The sequence below is a fragment of the Papio anubis genome, chromosome X (assembly GCF_008728515.1).
Source record: "Papio anubis isolate 15944 chromosome X, Panubis1.0, whole genome shotgun sequence".
Taxonomy (NCBI): Eukaryota; Metazoa; Chordata; class Mammalia; order Primates; family Cercopithecidae; genus Papio; species Papio anubis.
The window spans coordinates 18,281,318-18,300,848 of record NC_044996.1 but is presented as its reverse complement, the minus strand read 5'-3'; the positions used below and the strand labels follow the sequence as shown (position 1 = coordinate 18,300,848).

The window sequence follows — 19,531 nt, the reverse complement described above, 5'->3', positions numbered from 1 at the left end:
TTTAGGAGAAAGGCGCTTCCCCAGGAGGCAAGTTACTCTGCTATTTGGCCTCAGTGTCCTCCCACCTCCCCATTTCCTGATGCTCTCTTTAGTCAGGTTGTCTGATCATTCTCATTTGTAAGAGAAGGCTCCTTCTCAGCACTTCATGGAGATTTGTTGTGTTGTCCCTTGAAGACTGATTAGACAAGGCTTCCCAACAGCATTGTCATTGACCTTTAGAAGCTATGTGGCTCCCTGAGGCCCCAGTGAGCATGTGTACTTGGTGGGAGCAAATCGCTTGCCCCTGAGGATACTGCTCACCCAAACCACAGCCAAGCCACTTGGTAAAATAGTGCCAGTGACATTTTGCCTTTGATCCACAGCTATCACCTGTGTCACTCACTCACAATGGAAGAAATGAAGAAGACTGACATCCGGATGCCCAAAGGCAAGCAGAAGCCTATAAAGACAGAATGGAATTCCCGGTGTGTCCTTTTCACCTACTTCCAAGGGGACATCAGCAGTGTTGTGGATGAGCACTTCTCCAGAGCTCTGAGCAATATCAAGAGCCCCCAGGAACTGACCCCCTCGAGTCAGAGTGAAAGTGTGATGCTGAAGAACGGTGAGCATGTCGGGAGGGAGGAAGTTGGGATTCCCTATCAAGGCTGCCACGGACACACCAGTTCTTTAATGTACTTGACACACTTGAACACATATATGTTTGCTAAAGGCAAGTTGCTCTGACTAGTGAGAAGCCACACCCCTTCCTAGAAGTTTAACGTCAAAATGGGGCTGCCATCTACTGCTCCAACCTCACCTCCCCAGCACTGTCCTCCAGAAACCGGCTTCCTTCTGTCCTTCATGTTCGCTCTGATTTCTTTCTGGCCTTTGCACAAACTGTTCCTTTTCTGCAAAACTCTTCCTTCCCTTCTCCTAATTAACCCACATTCATCCTAAGATCACTTCTTTAGGGCAGCTTTCCCTGACCACCCACACCCCCAAGCATTCAAATATCCTATTACAGATTCTCCTGCCATTCTTTAAGCACTTGTCACAGTTGCAGTTTTCACACCTGTATAATTATTTGACTATTGCATACTCCTCCATTAAATGAAAGTTCTGTGAGGGCAAGGACCATTGCAGATTTTGCTCAATATCGTGTTTCCAGCATCTAGAAACAGTGACTGTGATATATGGGACAACCAAAAAGGATTTGTTGAATGAGTAAATGAACATACAAATATGCAAATTTGTGAGCACTTTAGGTACAAAGAACCTTGAAATTTCCATAAAATACTAAACCATAGATTAGAATCTTGCTGAATAAGCCATTAGAACAGAAGTATGTTGCGATAGTTTTTAAATGTTGATAATATTTGCATTTTATATAATTTATTTCTATAAATGGAGTGTTCCCAGTTGTAGACAGGTGGTTTTGAAAAGTTTTGAAATCAAAGCTAGCTGAGTGTGATGGTTCACACCTGTAATTCCAGCACTTTGGGAGGCCAAGGCAGGAGGATCGCTTGAGGTCAGGAGTTTGAGACCAACCTGGCCAACATAGTGAGACCCTGTCTCTACAAAAAAATTTAAAGAAATTATTCAGGTGTGGTGGTTCATACCTGTATCTCCAGCTACTAAGAAGGGTGATGCAGGAGAATCACTTGAGCCTGGGAGGTTGAGGCTGCAGTGGGCCATGATTGCACAACTGTACTCCAGCCAGAGTGACAAAGCAAGACCCTGTCTCAAAAGAAAAAAAAAAAATTAAAGCTACTGGAAAAAAAAAAGTGAAGTTTAATGTAAAAATGGGTGCTGTTTAATCAAATTAGTTCACCTATTTTATTATTTCCTCAGTCATGTTAAATGCTGGGTTTACTGCTCAGCACACAATGAAGCTCCACAGCTATTTACTGTTATCATTATCAGTATTTTTCTTCTTGTTCTGTTTTTTAGAGACAGGTTCTCACTCTGTTGCCCAGGCTGGAATGTGGTGGCGTGATCACAACTCACTGCAGCCATGAATGCCTGGGCTCATGAAATTTTCCCGCCTTAGCCTCGCAAATAGCTAGAATTACAGGTATGCGCCACCACACCCAGCTAATTTTTAAAATTTTTTTTTGTAGAGACAGGATCTCGCTATGTTGCCCAGGCAGGTCTCAGATTCCTGACCTCGAGCGATCCTCCCACTTCAGCCTTCCAAAGTGCTGGTATTACAGGTGTGAACCACCACACCCAGCTAGTATTATTATCACTATTATTATTACTATGGCCTGATGCGGCAGTAACACCAATGCATCCATGAAAAGAAAACACATGTCCCATGTAGGTGCTCCCAGCCTCTTCTCAACTAATAGTGGATGGTTTGGTGAGCAAGGGCAGGGGCCAGAGGGAAGCAGATGAATAATCTTGCCACATCCCTTTCCCACCTTTCACAGGGCCAGGTGTGTCTATTTGGTAATTGTTAAGAAATAAACAGTCGTACATCTCAAAGCAGTTACTTGAAGAGAACTAAGTCAAAATGTGCATAACAAAATACCCAGGTTTGAAGGAAGCCTTAAACATCACACTAGCAGGGGCTGTAGTATGACTTTCATGGGCCCTGGACACTTTTGTCTTCATGGACCTCCTTCCTCCTCAAAAACATTAAAAGTTACATTTTATGACTGCATTGGTATAAAGATGAATATAATCCAAGCTGGGTTCGTGTTTTAAATATATTCAGTATCATTGTCATATTCATTTTTTCTTCCAATTTTAAAACATTTTTGTGGGCCCCTAAAACTATTAATGGGCCCTAGGCACTGTACCTCCTGTGCCTAATGGAGAAGTCACCTTTGCCAGCTGGATGTGACTCAAAATGGATCCCTTTACCTTTTTGAAAAGTGAGCAAATAGATCAGGGTCTGGTGGATTTCAAGATCTCTTTATTGGTGTTGCTGACTGCACATGTTGAATGACTTGCTCCCATTGGAAGACATATGTACCTCCAAGTGAGGGCCTTTGTGTAAAGTGGACAAGTGGGGCCTCTGCCTGTAGGCAAAGAGCTCCCCTGTTTCCAGATGCCATCATTCTGGCTTTGCTTTTTGGGACTGGAGAGGGAGTTGATGTGTACCTGATGTATTCATCTTTGCAGAATTTACTTCTCTCTTAGAAATTACTTTTGCAGTCAATCAATGCGGTTTTCTCACAGAATCTTGTGCGTTAAATAAACATGTGGAAGGGCAGGAGGTAGCAGCAGATACTAAAGGAAATGATGTGGACCTTGCTGTTAAAATGGGCAGGAGGGGGTGGGTGGGAAGTGAGGAGGTGATGTCTAAGAGTGTGCTGAATAATCACAGCAGGAGCAAGAATGACCGTGGTCTTGACTCACATGGGGGATTGACATGTGGTAAGAGCTGAGAAATGTGGTGTGTGGGAATCAGAAGATCTAACTGGCTCCTTGAAAGTATCAAAATCCCAGGCAGTTAATACACAGGCAAGTATACTGACTGGCTATTTGACTCTGATTTATTTCTGAACACATTGGCTTGGATTCATTATAATCATTCCCTTGTAAGCACCACCAAGCCATGGTCTCACTTCCTCTATTCTACTTGCCTGGTAAAACCCAAGCTGGGATAAAACCAGCTCTTGGCCTATTGCACCATTTCTTTGCTTCATTTTGCAGCAAAACTCAAAAGTGGTATTTATGTGTACTCTGTCCTTTCCTCCCATGCTCTCTAGACTCCATTCCCCTCATGCTTTCAACCTCATCACTCCTTGAAATCGCTCTTATCAAGGTTACCCCATGACCTCCACTTTCCAAATCCAGTGGTCCCTATCTGTCCTCATCTGATTTGACCTATCACAACATTTGCTGCAGAAGATTGCTCTCTCCTCCTGAAAATACCTACTTCGCTTACAGTCAGCCCATAACATTATGCTTTCTTGGTTTTCTTCCTGCCTCCCTGGTTACTATTTCTTCTCAGTCTCCTTTGCTATATGTCCTTCTCTCTCCAACTTCTAAACATTTCAGGGCCCCAGTACTCAGGTCCCAGACAACTCCTTTCTCTATCTATACTTACTCTCTTGGTCCTAAATGCCATCTATATGTTGATCAATTCCAAATGCATATCTGCAACCCAGAATAGATTTCAGACCTGCCTCTCTAACTGCCTACTTGATCTTCACTTAACATGTCTAATAGGAAACTCAAACAAAATAGCTTCCAAACTGAATAAACTCTTAATTTCCCCCTCAACCTGCTCTGCCCACGGTCTTTCCCATCTCAATAAATGGGAGCTCCATCCTTCCAATTCCTTGAAGTCATGCTTAACACCTCTCTGTCTCACACCCCACATCCAATCCTTTTGGAAATTGTGTAAGTTCTATCTTCAAAATATCCAAGATCTGACCGCGTCCCCTCACCTCCGCTATCACCTGGGTCCTAGAAGCTATCATCGCCCCCCACTGAATTGCTGCAGTCCCCTCCTAATTGGTCTCACTGCTTCTTCCTTTCCTCTCCTTCAGTCTATTCTTAGGAGGGCAGTCAGAATGGTAGCATTAAAATGAAAGTCACACCCTAGCACTCTTCTGTTTAAAACCCTCTGACAGCTTCCCATGTCACTTGAAATCATATCCAAAGTCTATAATGGGGCCCTGCCTCATCTGGGCCCCCGTTGTCTTTCTGATCTCATATCTTACCACTTTCTGCCTCACCCGCTCCAGTCGAGGCTCCTTGGTATTCATAAACTATGCCAGCGACAATCCTGCCTCAGGCCTGCCCTTTGCACATGGTCTCTCCTATCCCTGGAATGCTCTTTCCCCAGATACCTGCATGGCTTCACCTTTCTCCATTCAAGTCTCCACCTGGATGTCACCACTTCAAACAATCCTTGTCTGAGCAATCTATTTAAAAAATGAAAGCCCCCACCGTCTCATGTCTGTCTTCTTACCCTGCTTCATTTTTCTTCTTAGCATTTGTCACTTGACAAATGCTAAGAAGAAATATATATAAATACACATTATATGTTGTATTTCTTTTCTCGACTCCTCTCTCCCCTTACCCTCTGAGCTCCGTGGCAGTAGGGAGTCAATCTGTTAACTGCTGCTTTGTAAGTACCTAGTACAATGCCTGACACATGGAGGCGCTCAATACATACGGCTTGAACGAATGAAATTATGATTTTGATCACAAAGTGTTGATCCTACAGATGGGAGTCACCGTAGAGAGGGGATATGGTGTGGTATACAGCTTTAGAATCACTCAGCGTGGGCCCAAGCCAGCTCCATCACTTGCTAACAGTGTGATCTCCAGACATATCACTTTACCTCTCTGTGCCTCAGTTTCCTCATCTCTAAAATGGAATATTATTGAATTATAGGACAGTGCTTGCAAGGAGTCAAGGAGATAATGCATGTCAAGTGGCACATAGTAAGTGTAATGTAGTCCAAGGCTTGAGTTGAGTTTTTGAAAAACTAAGATAGATATGAGGACCTGTGTTCAAAACACCAGGTTCACAGAGCAGCAGGCCTCTCCCATAAGCCTCCAGGTTTTCAGGGGGTTCTGTTGCATGGCTGCCGTAGAGTTTCCTGTGCCTTCTGACTTCACCTTGTATCCTTCTGTGAAGCCCCTGCCCGCTAAGGGAAGTTGGGCATGGCCCTGTTTCTTGCCCTAGCCAGCCTTCACAGGCCAGATAGAGAGGTGGCTTGCTTCTCCATCTTCCTTCTTGGTTGTTACATTTTCCCTATAAGAACCCCACAAATCCCTTGACTGGAGATGTTGTCTCCCTCACAGAGTGTGGTGTGGGCTAGGCAAATATTTGTCCACTGATTGAGCAAATGAAGGAAAAACTGCCTCCCTCAAAGCCTCTCTTATCACCACTAGGAGTCAAGTTTCTCATAAGCTCTGCTGCCTCAGGGGAGGACCCCATGAAAGGCTTCCAGGCCGGGCGCGGTGGCTCAAGCCTGTAATCCCAGCACTTTGGGAGGCCGAGGCGGGCGGATCACGAGGTCAGGAGATCGAGACCATCCTGGCTAACATGGTGAAACCCCGTCTCTACTAAAAATACAAAAAACTAGCCGGGCGTGGTGGCGGGCGCCTGTAGTCCCAGCTACTCGGAGGCTGAGGCAGGAGAATGGCCTGAACCTGGGAGGCGGAGCTTGCAGTGAGCCGAGATCGCGCCACTGCACTCCAGCCTGGGTGACACAGCGCGAGACTCCGTCTCAAAAAAAAAAAAAAAAAGAAAGGCTTCCAGTCCCACAGAGGTTCTCACTGGAGGTGTTATATGACATACATATGGCTTTGAAAATGGTGGGAAATCTTTCAAGTGGCCTTTCATTACTGACTGTTAGTATCCTCTCAACCCCTACAGGCCAGCACCAGGCCGTCCAGCCCAGCTAGGCCATTCCAAAGAGAACAGGCTCCCATTCATGGGCTCCCATGGCCAACTCGCCCACATTCTAAGGGCTGTCTGTTGAGCCAAATGTGCAAAGCCCAAACACAGAGACCCGTGTGGCTAGGAAATGCCGTCGAATTTCCTAGCTTCTCTTCGCCAATCAATGTTATGTTTTTGTTTACTTATGTATAATTTATACTGGCTGTACTTCAAAAAAGAAAACACAAATTGAAGGTATCTTTGAATTATCTCCCTATTAAAAGGACATTGGGAATTTTAGAATCAGTAACTAGAGAAGCTTCAGTAACTATAGTTTGTAGGGGGCATGGTCCTGGTACGTATGCTACCCTGTGTTCTTTCTGTCCTGTCCCCAGCCCCAGTCCTGAGGCCAGCCTCAGGCCTGGCAACATTGCTCCAGGGCTGCTGAGAGAAGGTGAGAGGGTATATACGTGGGCACTCAGAGGTCTTTTATAGCCAGTCTCAAAGGATCCAGCCTCCTTCTCTCTCCCCTCCCATCTGCTATAATCAGTGAGGGTAGGGAAGAAATGCTGGCTTAAAAAAAAAGAAGTGTAAATATCTATGTGAGAAATAGTCATGCTAGTTGTTTATGGCCCTTGTGAATATTGACAGTTTCCTGTCTTCCATTCTCGTAAGGAAAAGGAATCTATCTGCACAAACATACATGGAGCTCCCAGCAAATACCAGACACCACACTAAAATTAGTGCATTTTACTTCAGTCCACAAAATCTACTGTGATTTATAAAGTGCAAAGACAAGCAAATTGAACCTATGGTGTTAGAACACAGGATATGGTTACCTTTTGGGGGTGTTGTGACTGAAAGGGGGTACAGTGTGCTTCTGGGGTGGTAGTCAGGTTCTGTTACTCTAGCTGGGTGCTCATTACCCAGTTTATGAAAATTCCCCCAGCTGCACACTTCCATTTGTGCATTTTTCTGCATGTTGGTTGTGCTTCACAAATCCGTTTTGCAATGGATATTATTATCCTTATTTTACAGAGCAGGAAACTGCAGCCCAGAGAAGGTAAGTGCCTAGAGATAGGTCACACAGCCAGTGAGTGATAAAGATTGAAACCCAAGTCCATCAATCTCCAGAGTCAGTCTCTTGACTACCCCATTTTCTTGCCTTTGTACACTCTGACAATGCCCCAGCAAGAGGATTTAATACCTATAAGGACTATCGCTAATAATGTGTATAATGGCTAACACTTTTTGAACACTGTCTGTTGCTAGGGTCTGTCACGTGGATTATCTCATTGAATCTTCACACCAACTCTACTGGTTAACTCTATGTCCATTTTCCTGATGAGGAAACTGAGGCTCAGACAGTCAAGTGACTCGCCCAAGATCTCACAGCTAATATGGGGAGTCTATAGTATTTGCCGGCAGATGGAATTGATTTCAGATCTTAGCCACTCAATATTTCAAATACTAGCTCATATTCTGTATTTGATCTCTATTTTCAGTTGGGAAAAGGAACCTGGATATTCATCCAAAGACTAGGTACCCTAGGGAGGCAGCTCTGAAAGAGGGGGAGGAACTGAGAGGCCCCCCTGGTGCCCTGGAACAGGACAATCTCCTTGAAGCTGTCCTTCCACCTCCGGTGTTATTTTGACCTCAGTTAATGCAAACAATATGCTTTTTGTGCCTGGGGGTGAATGAATGAAGTGCAAGTGCCACCAGCAAAGAGAGCAGAGAGGGAAAGTCAATGTATACAGATCATGCAGGTCAAAGGTTGGACTTTCATAGTGCAAAATGTGCATGTGTTCAGAGGACTCTTGGTTTCAACTTCATCATAAGATGAGATTTGTAGCCCACGCGTGGTGGCTCACCCCTGTAATCCCAGCACTTTGGGAGGGCCAGGCATTCAAAACCAGCCTGGGCAACACAGAGAGACCCCGTCTCTATAAAAAAATTTAAAAATTGTATAGGTGTGGTGGCTCACACCTGTATTTCCAGCTACTCAGGAGGCTGAGGCCAAGGCAGGAGGATCGCTTGAGCCTGGGGAAACTGAGGCTGCAGTGAGCTATGATCTTGTCAGTACACTCCAACCTGGGAGACAGTGAGACCCTGTCAAAAAAAAAAAAAAAAACCCGCAGAATTTGCATTAAAAGATACAGAAAGAGGGAGAAGAGAAGGAAGGAAAGAAGAAAGGATAGACAGAAGGAAATCAGGCAATCATGGATTAGTCATTCACAGCTGTGACTTGTGTTTTGGGCGCTTCATGGGTCAAGTGGTTTAAGTTTTTGCTTAAAACATAATTTTTACTATTTACAAACATAAAATATACAAAATATACTCATTTTTGGAAATTTAGAAAACATAGATAAGCATTCAGGAAACAAAAACCACATGTGCATCCATGTACGTGTACTAATTTTTACAACATGACATCATTTTGCACATAATGGGTTGTAACTTGCTTTTTAAAAAAATTCAACAATGTCATATCCACTTCTCCATGCCATTAAATGTTCTACTACAACATCATTTTAATGGTTCAAGAGTATCGTTTTATAGATGTACCAAATTTATTAAAATTTTTGAATATTTAGGTTGTTGCTAATTTTTCGCTATATTATACAAATCACTTTGAACATCCTTGTAGGTTCATTTTTACATGCATCATTGACTATATCCTTAAAATAAATTGCTACAAGTGGAATGCTTGGGTCAAAGAGTATACAAAAATTTTAGGGTTTTGATATATACCGACAAATTTCCTCCTAGAAGTGTTATGCCAATCTGCCAGACCTCCAACCCAAGGAATATGTGAAAGTACCCAGCTCATTGCATTCTTTGCAATATTGGGGAGGCATAGTTGGTAGGAGCATGAGGTTTGGAATCAGACACCTCTACCATTTGCTAGCTGTGTGGCCTTAGACAAGTCACTTTAACCATTCTGGGTCTCGATTTTCTCATCTGGGTTGCTGTGGCGATCACGTGAGATCATGTATGCAGAGTGCTAAGTAAAGTGCCTGGCCCACAGTGCGTACTCAATAAACAAAAACTATTCTATATTTACAAATTGTTCCTGCCCATCTCTGATGTGTTATTCCCTGGGAATGGCCACAGACTGAGCAAAGACTTCTGAAATCCCTCTTTTATAACCAGTATCTGCTCCAGCCTCCAAACCGGCCCTGAAGTGCTGCTGCTGCCTCTGCTGCTGTTATGGGCCCCTTGGCTCAGTCCTTTCTGCCCCTCCCTTCTCCAGCACTAGGTGACTGTTGGCAGGGAGGATTCTCAGGCCTCATACAATAATGACCGTCTTGCTTTTTTTCATGTTGATTATGCTGAGTGTTGCAAACCAGTAAAGAAACCCAGAGTGGGTTTCTAAACTGAAATGATTAATAATAACAGCAGCAACAGCTACCACTTATTGAGTGCCAAATGTGTACCAGGTACTGTGCTAAACCTTTTACGTGGATTGTCTCATTCAATCTCATAACAGTCTCAGAGGTGGGAAGGGACTTGCTCAGTGTCACACAGCTAGGAAGTGGCAGATCTGGGATTGGATTCCAAGCCTCTCCGACTTCAAAGTCTGTGCTTTTAACCACTTTCATCCTGCTCTCTTCGATTTAGAAAGGTTCAGTGGGGAAGGGGGTGTGTGGGGTGTGTGTGTGTGTGTGTGTGCATGTTTGTGTTTATGAGTGTGTACATGTTTGCAATTGTGCATATATATGTGTGTTTGTGTGTAAACATGCGTGTGCACTCATTAGAATAATACTTTTTCAGGGCCACTATGTGCTAGGCACTGTGCAAGTTCTTGGGGACATAGTGGTGAACAAAAGAGAAATAATCTCAGCTCTTGCCAAGCTTACTAAATGATAAAGAAGACCAATAGTGAATGAATGAATGTAAGAATTAAGAAATAAATAAATTACTATATTACTGCCATGAAGGAAATAGGGTGCAGTCACAGAAAGTAACAGGGTCACAAACTTTAGATTGGAGGTTGAGGGAAGGCCTTTCTGAAAGGGCGACATTTAAGTTTGTATGTTGAAAAACTAATCTGGAATAGGAAGCCAGGGCCTCCATGCAAGGACAAAGTGGAGGGAAGGTACTCTGGAATGGAGGCAAATTCATAAATGCCTGAAGATGTTTTCTAGAGTGTTCTGGAGATCCCAAAAGTGTATATGGGTGGAAATGTGTGGTGCCTCTGGGTATGCTTGGAAGGCAGGGGGAATGGCCTGCCAGTTTCACCCAAAAAGGGCAGTGTAGGAAATGGAGACCAGCTCTCTCTGGATAGGTCTTGTCTCAGGATCAACAGCATCAGGAATTCTAGAGGGATGAATGGGACTAAGAGGTAGGGTCTAGATGCCCAGGGTTGAAGTAAGTGGAGTGGAAGCCATTTGTATTCCTGCTGAAAGAAAAATCCTAGCCTGCCCCATGTATCCCTGCGTCAGGGTGTTGCTCAGCTGCTCTCCACTCATTCGTGTGGTCAGGGGTTTGCGAAGGCAGCAAATTCTGCCCTGGGGCTCCCTCTCTCACTTCTAGAGGTAACTAATAGGGAGCACATGGATTAAAAAAAGTCACCAGGGTCACTTCTAGTAGCAGCAGCAGCCTTGAGTCAGTGCACGTTTGTAGTTTAAGAGGACTTTACCCATCCACAGGGTAGGTGGGAGTGGCTGCTGGAGCAGTTGGCCCAAGAGGCCCGAGAAAGAGAGGCCCACTCAAATCCAGGGTCTCCACTCCGTGGGCCACTGACTTCCAAGACTAATCTGGAATGATGGGTTTCCCCAGGCCACCCAAGGCCCTCTGATGGGTCACTGTGAACTTGGGGTTAAGACACCCGGTGCATGCCCACAAGCTCCCATCCAAACTGTGCTCTGGGGCACCCAGTGACCATATAGGACTTTGGACTGTGGCACACCAACCCACTTCCCTTAACATTTCAGAGAATTCTAGAAAGGAAGCAGTTAAGGGAAATAGTCAAAACATTCTGGGGCTCTGCTTTCCACATTTCAAGCATTCAGCCCCTAAGTCATATGTATGAGATCTGTAAGGCCTGTTCAGATGGAAACTACCTAGTTGTCAGGGGCTACGCTTTGTTTCTAATTTGTGCTTAGGACATGAAGTACCCTCATTCAATATGAAACACAGACTGTGATTACACCAAATTAGCTTAATCACTCTCTTTGTGCACTGAATTGCTTCTGGCCTGGAGATACCAATTTTCAGAAGTAGCATTCACCCTCACCAAAACAAATCTTAATATATTGTCTTGCCTTTGGTTTCATAAGAAGGGCCAACCATCCCCCATCACTCACTGTGAATGGTGTGAGATGTTGGGGAGAATGTCTGTGCCGTGAGGACTTGGACTTCTGTTCCTATCCTTTGTGTTACACTGAGTGATGGCACTCCAGTAACACTGTGCAGGCCTCTCAGAATTTTTTATCTTGTACACAATCCATTCAAACTAAACATTCAAGAGAGCTAGGAGAGGTTTGTATGGGAAATAGGACCAGTGTCCCAGACAGCCTCTCCAGCTGGCCAATCTTCCTTTGTCTCCACACCCACCCTCTCTCCATTATCTTGGATAGATGATAGGCTCCAGGGTTTAAGAACTGTCTGGAAGAGCTCTTTCCCTCCTCCCTTCTTGCCTGAGTAGGTGTTGAGAATGGGGAAAACATTCATCCTTGTCCTGAGCTATCCTGGACATTTGAGATCTCAGATTCGGCGGCTATTATAGGCACAATAAGAATAGTGTGTATGGAACCAAAGGACACTCCATCCCTCTTAACCAATCCACATGAACTTTGCAAGAAGAAACTAAGTCACCTCTTGACCCTCAGAATTCTGCTTTTGCAAAATGAGGTCCAAGCAACTACTTCCCTCCCCATTACTTATCGCTCCAGCTCACTTCCCTACTTGGCTAATCTGTTTTTGCTACCTTGGCTCAGTCTCTTAACATCCCTGTGCCTCATATTACTCTGGAAAATGTGGTTTTAACTCCTAGAGTTGTGTGAGTGACCAGCACAGTTCTGTGGAGTCCCCCTATTTGGTGTATTTAAAACACCAGCTATAAAATAAAGCTAGATGATAGCAGCAACCAAACACAAATCAAGCACGTTTACTTCTAGAAAAGTATCCTTAAGGAGCGAATTGGATCCGGGAGCAAAGGTATCTATACAAAGATGCTCATTGTAATGCTGTTAACATAATAGAAAACAATGGAAATAACCAAGCAGTGCACAAATATGACATTTGTTAGTTATATTACTGCTTTACCATGGACTACTTACTGTACAGCACTTTAAAAAGCTGGGGTTTGGCCCTTCTTCCTTCCTTCCTTCCTTCCTTCCTTCTTTCCCTCCCTCCCTTCTTTCTCTTTCTTTCTTTTCTTTCTTTCTCTCTGTCTCTTCCTTTCTTTCCTTTCTTTCCCTTCTTTCCCTTCTTTTCTTTCTTTCTTTCTTTCTTTCTTTCTTTCTTTCTTTCTTTCTTTCTTTCTTTCTTTCTTTCTTTCTTTCTTTCTTTCTCTCTCTCTCTCTCTCTTTCTTTCTCTCTTTTTCTTTTTTTCTTTCTTACTGAGTCTCACTCTGTTGCCCAGACTGGAGTACAGTGGTGCAATCTCGGCTCACTGCAGCATCTGCCTCCTGGGCACCAGCAACTCTCCTGCCTTAGTCTCCCAAGTAGCTGGGACTACAGGTGTGCACTACCACACCCAGCTAAGTTTTGTATTTTTAGTAGAGTTGTAGTTTCACCATATTGGCCAGGCTGGTCTTGAACTCCTGGCTTCAAGTGATCCGCCCACCTCAGCCTCCCAAAGAGCTGGGATTACAGGCATGAGCCACAATGCCTGGCCTATTCATTTCTATAGGAGGCTTTTCATGATATTTTAATGAAACAAAAATGGCTTGAATAACAATATATGTTGAGAAAACAATGCATACATGAATAGAAACCAGTCCTAGAAACAGTACACCTACGGAGGATAATGGCTGTTTCTGGATATTATCATTAGGATGATTTTATTTTAGCTTTTCTTATTTCCTTCAAGTTAAAAATAAATAGAGTATTTATTTAAAAAAAATCTACATCCATTTTGAAAACAATAAACACCTAACATGTCTTCTAAATCTTTCCTTCTCAGATGACAGCATGTCTCCAAATCAGTGGCGTTACTCTTCTCCGTGGACAAAGCCACAGCCAGAAGTACCTGTCACAAACCGTGCCGCCAACTGCAACTTGCATGTGCCTAGTCCCATGGCTGTGAATCAGTTCTCACCATCCCTGGCTAGGAGGGCCTCTGTTCGGCCTGGGGAGCTGTGGCATTTCTCCTCCCTGGCCGGCACCAGCTCCTTAGAGCCTGGCTACTCTCATGCTTTCCCTGCTCGGCACCTGGTTCCAGAGCCCCAGCCTGATGGGAAACGTGAGCCTCTCCTAAGTCTCCTCCAGCAAGACAGATGCCTAGCCCGTCCTCAGGAACCTGTCGCCAGGGAGAATGGCAACCCTGGCCAGGCAGCTGGAAGCACAGGGTTGCTCTTCAACATGCCTCCCGGCTCAGTTCACTGTAAGGAAATGCCTACAGATACTTGGAGGGGTGCCCCTGATTGGTTGTGGTTGAGAGTGAGTTGGCATGAGATCAGGTGCCAAGACTAATTGCTGCCACTCTGGACATAGGGCTGCTGAGGGATGGAATGTTCTGCTTAAATGTTCCATATATCTTCACTAGGCTTCATTGACATTCACAGTTTAATAGCTAAAGGGTTACATAGATAGCTAGCCAGATGGACTTGGCCCGAAGTACTCACCCTAGCCCGTCAACTTGGCCTTACCTTAGAAAAATGATGGGCTGCTGTCTAATATCGTAGGGTCCTATGTTTACCTCATTGGGAGCAATTAAATAAGCCATTTGCAAAACAGAACTCTGTGACGTACCTTGTAGCCTCCAAACAGGTTGGCAACTTGCAGTGATGTCAGGCTCCAGGCAAACAACAAGGGCAAGCTATACCAACCATCTGCTGCACACATTAAAATTCAAAGCGACTGTAGAGGCAGCCTCATTGCTGCTTGGAGACCTAACAGTGCCTGGCTGTCCTCAGCTTGCTCCTGCACTCTGGGATCCTCCTGCTTGGTATCCCTTGAGTTCCTACTCCCTGACCACCACCCCTCCCCTGAACTAAAAACACCCTTAAGGCTCACTCACTTTTTCATTCACTCATTCACCCAGCAAATATTTAATTAGCGCCTACCAGATGCAAAATATCCATCAGAAAACAAGACTCCCTTCTTTGTAAAAGAACGGGGAAGAATTGGCATTAATTATACTTCCACCAAAAAATCAACCTACTCTGTTGCAAGATTTGCCTTTCATATGAAACAGTTATAAATATATATATTTTATAGTTTCATGGAACCAAGTCTGCAACCTCTGTCATTCTGTACTCTGGACGAATTTTCTTTTGCAGCTTCCTTGTCCATACATAGTGTGGTTCTAGTGTTCCATGCCTGAAAGAAATTACTAGAAGCTGTCTTTATACTGAACTAAGTATATAGCAAACAAAGGGCCTGTTCAGCATAGCCTACCTAAGTCAGGCACTGTGTTCTATTCTAATGTGGCAAACAAATTTCCCATTAAAATACCACTCTGTCATTTCCAGAATTTGATTAGGAATGTACTTAAGGAGTAAATCATAGAAGTGTCATGCTTGGGAAACCTGTGAAATTTCCTACCCCTCTACTCTTTTTCAAAAGTCCTTTCCTACTGGATTCACAGGGAAAATTAGGCCAACTGTGCTTGTGTATATGCTGTGCATACACACAGCAGAGCCCTGTTTCAACAGTTGGTTAGAACACAGATGGCTGAAATCATCACCTTCCAAACATAGCAACTCTTTACAGTTCAAATCCGATTCAGCAAATATTTAGTGAGCATCTACTGTAAGCCAGGCACATCATGGTGAAACTATAATGCAGGCAATTGTCCTATTCCTGAAATCTCAAGACACGTTCACCAACAAATGGTTATCACCAAAGTCTTCATGCTCTACTCATGTTGACATCAGTTGTATTAATTGGTGACTGGCAGTCCAGGATCTGTTGAGGAAGTCAGTGACCCTTAATCAGGAACACTGCCTTGGAAGATGGTGGACCTTAAAAACAGAAGCTTCTCTGTTTTTGTAGCATCTGATAAGAGAGAATATGCCAGATATTCATAAACTTAGGACCAGGCAATGTGAGGCCCCTGGGATGCTACTGGGCACTTTCTAACCTAGTCCTAGAAATTTCAGTTCCAATAATGTTTTTTTCTTCTTTTCTAGATAAGAAACTGTATGTGTCTCGTGGATCTGCCAGTACCAGCCTTCCAAATGAAAGTAGGTATCTGGTCCAGCCTTTGATGGTGTGTGTCTGTATCCTGAGAACGAACTTGAGGAATAAGGCTTCTGTCTACTACTGGAGACACTGATAGTGTAAAACCCAGAGTCTTCGGTAATGGACGGGAGCCTTATTTCTATCACTCAGTATTTTCATAGATAGAATTTGTTTCATTTTAGCCTCAAAAAAGAGTGTATGCGCTTCTTATCTTGTAAAATTTTATTTTGCTATAGAAGTAACTGCCCTTAGTTTCTTTTTTCTTTTCTTTCTTTCTTTCTTTTTTTTTTTTAACCTGAGCTGGACTTAACTGAAGTAGCCAAGGTGACTCAGAAAAATTAAGAAATTCATGAGGATGAGGATTTGCTTGCTGTGTCCCAGATGTTCAGTTGTCAGCCTAGTACACAGGGCCATCCCAGAACTCTGCAGTCAGGGAAAATGTCAACTGAGGCGTGAGGGCAGGACTCTGAGCTCCACACTCAATTTGAAAGTGGTGTCAGTAGGAACTTACAAAAGAGGACAATCTGGGTGGAATGACATGAGGATCTTCATGACCTGGGTTCAGGGTTCAAATGTCAGCTTTATTATTTACTTGCTTCAGGAACCTGGTCACATGTCTTAACCGCTTCATGCCTCAGTTGCTTCATTTGTCAAATAAGCATAAAATAGTGCCCACCTCATAGGGTGAGGTGTGAGGAGTAAATGAAATAATGTATACCAATGCTTAGAATAATGGCTGGCACATTATTCTAAGCATTGGCATACATTAAACCATCAAGAAGTCTTTTTTGGAGGGCATCCTGTGTGCCCCAAGCTGTGCTCTGTGTGCTGTGTTTAAGAGAGGACTCAAGCTGGATGTGGTGCCTCACACATGTAATCCCAGCACTTTGTGAGGCCAAGACGAGAGGACCACTTGAGCCCAGGAGTTAGAGACCAGCCTGGGCAACATAGCAAGACCCCCATCTCCATAAAATATAAAAATAGAGAGGATCCAAAGGAAAAGCCACTACCACAACCCCTGATCTCAGGCATTTGACAGTCTGGTGTGAAGTAGGGGTGAGGGCAATCTATAGACCCCACTAGAATGTCAACCCCATGAGGACAGAGACTTTGAGAGGTATACCACTGTATCCCTAGCACCTGGCACAGACGTATACAAATTTGTTGAATAAATGAATGAGTGAATGCTGGAAACAATAAAAGAGCATTTAACAAGGAAACGGTAAGAAAATGTAGTAATGCAGTAAAAATTATTCCAATGTAGTAAAAATTATTGTGTTTGATGCCCTTGTGTAAGAGACAAACAAACAAAACAAAAACCAACCCTGGTGATTCATTGGCCATGCCTCCGTGAGGAGATTCATTTAGAGCTGGTTCAAAAGCCTTAGCATGGCCAAGGCAGACATCACGTAAGTCCCTGCCCAAGGAAATGAGCTCTGCTGGCCTCCTAACTTATGAAAGGCAAGGACTGTGGTGTTTCTTGAGTACTTGTTAATAGTTTCTACATTTATTTATTGTGAGTCTCAGAATTACTGATAACTTGATGCTTAAAATTGTTCATAGACTAAAACTAACAGCAACAACAACATGTACTGGGTGTTGACCATGAGCCACATACCACATACTCCATCTTGCTTAGTCCCCACCATGACCTTGTGAGGTGTATATGAATATGTCCTAGGTGCTTTACTCAACTGATATTCAGCAAATAGTGATTGAATGAATGAATATCCCCATTTTATAGATGAGGAAACTGGATCTCAAAAAGGTGAAAGGACTTACCTTAAGTCACAGCAGCAAGTGGCAGATGCAGTATTATCTCTTTGCTCTCACAGTGTCATAAAATTATCAAAAACAATTCCAAGTTAAATGAAGTGTACAACAGTGAAAATTAGTCACTGGTGAGATTATTTTACCACAAATGAGTTCACTGTCTATCTGGGGCAAGGGTACTATCCTAAAATAAAGGAAGGGGGATGCAGAAGGCTCAGAAAGCAAGCAAAAGAGCAAAGAAAAATATGTAAACTGCTCATCACAAGTTGGGCCTGTGGCTGGAACAGAACTTATTCTGCATCCAGAGCATTTTTTGGATGCAGTTCCATGAGTTTCTGCCTTCCCTTCCTCTGAGGTTGAGGACTCTGGTATCTGACATCCCACAGGTGTTCATCTGCACCCTGGAGGAGACTCACAGCCTTCCATAGGGGCCTAACTGGCTTTCATTAACTATGTAACTTCTCCTTTAGCTCTTTCAGAGTTAGAGACACCTGGGAAATACTCGCTTACACCACCAAACCACTGGGGCCACCCACATCGATACCTGCAGCATCTTTAGTCAAGTTGGAGGAGAAAGACAACACTTGGTCTAAGACACGGCAGCAGGACATCCCTGCAGATTGTTCCAGATAAAAATGAAAGCTGCTCAAACCCACTTGCCTCCCCAATCTGTTAAACAGCTTCGTGTTTAGTATGAGCTCAGTACTTGCCCTGTGAAAATCCCAGAAGCCCCCGCTATCAATGTTCCCCAGCCACACCCTGCTTGCTCCTGTGTAACAGCTCAGCTGATGAATAATAATAAAACTGTACTTTTTTGGATGGTGCTATTCTGGGTTCTAATTTCTTTCACATCCGTCATTTCATTCAAATTTTCCAGCAACCCTAATATTGGTATTATTATCTTCATTTAATATACGTGGACACTGAGGCTTAGAGAAGCTAAATGACCTGCCTAAGATCACATGGCCAGTAGCAGAGCCAACACTGAAATCCAGGCCTCTGAACTCAGTGCTCTTTTCTCACCACTGCAATATTTAATATCAGGATATTAAGTTAATATCAGGATGGCTCTTAGATATTTTCCCCTCCCATCTGCTATATAAATAAAGAGAACAAATCTTCCAGTGTATTACATATGTTTCCTAGATTCAGTAAGAGGAAAAAAGGCTTAAGGAGTACATTTTCTTTCAAAGTTATTTACTTTCAAAATCCATGTTCTTCTTTAGGTGATGGCTGGAAAAATTCAGGGTAGAGGCTGATTCTAGAGTACTTGTAGCACATAATTATAGAAGTGTGTGTTTATCTTGGCTGACTCTAGAAAGATTCATCTGTGTTAGAAGATAATACCATCAGAAGTGAACTCTTAACATACAGTTTAGGGAAAAGAAAAAATGATTCCAATAGAGTTGGCATATTATGTAGGTTGGGTGATCTGATAACATTTCCCTGCAAACCTCTGGAAGCTCTCTCTTGAATAAAACTGAAAGCAGTAACAATTTTTCTACTTTAATAAAGAGGAAAGAAAAGACTCCCTGTTCCTAAGAGACAAATGGTCGCTTCTCTGATATAAGCAGGTAAATTCCTGCTCACGTCAACTGATACTAACCACAGACTCAGATTTCTGGCTTTTCATATCTATCTTGTTTTTCCTTTCCCACCTTACTTACAAAGAGCTAACAGGAAAATTATTTCTTTGTCTCACTTTGGCATTTTACTCTTGCAATTAAAAAAATACTCCCTCCTTTTGCATACAAGGTGTATACCACCCTTTACACACAAAGGTGGGGTAATTGACCTCTATGTGTTTTCTGTGTGGCTTCATCTACATGCTAGTTGATAATCTTGTGAGATGCTAACTTGGGCAGAGAGTAGGGGAGGTGGGATTTTTTTTTCCACCAGGTCAATCAAAGCCTTGAAACTGTGGAAAGTCAGGGCCCCATAGGGCTAGAGCCCATAAACCTCATTCACATCTTTCTCTATCGTTTTGAGAAATTTACAAGTGGCCTGATTGGTGGCTTTGACTTAGCAGCTGCCTCTGACCTCCATAGCCTCCTCCTATCACACCCCCAACAC

The 19,531-nt window shown here is 43.5% G+C and overlaps 1 protein-coding gene across 1 annotated transcript; it reads left to right on the top strand.

Moving 5' to 3' along the window:
* Window positions 1–353: 353 nt before the first annotated feature.
* VGLL1 (vestigial like family member 1) lies at window positions 354–18,285 on the top strand. The gene is made up of 4 exons (XM_021932723.2): window positions 354–601; window positions 13,464–13,883; window positions 15,634–15,687; window positions 17,929–18,285. The coding sequence occupies exons 1-4, from the start codon at window positions 388–390 to the stop codon at window positions 18,015–18,017; spliced, it is 777 nt and encodes a 258-aa protein (XP_021788415.1). The 5' UTR covers window positions 354–387; the 3' UTR covers window positions 18,018–18,285.
* Window positions 18,286–19,531: the final 1,246 nt, after the last annotated feature.

What these genes read in the sequence shown, in the direction of transcription:
- VGLL1 (XM_021932723.2), top strand. Translation starts at nt 388, where the DNA reads ATGGAAGAAATGAAGAAGACTGACATCCGGATGCCCAAAGGCAAGCAG. An exon ending in AAGTGTGATGCTGAAGAACG is followed by an intron (nt 602 to 13,463) that starts GTGAGCATGTCG and finishes TTTCCTTCTCAG; the next exon opens with ATGACAGCATGTCTCCAAAT. An exon ending in GCCTCCCGGCTCAGTTCACT is followed by an intron (nt 13,884 to 15,633) that starts GTAAGGAAATGC and finishes CTTCTTTTCTAG; the next exon opens with ATAAGAAACTGTATGTGTCT.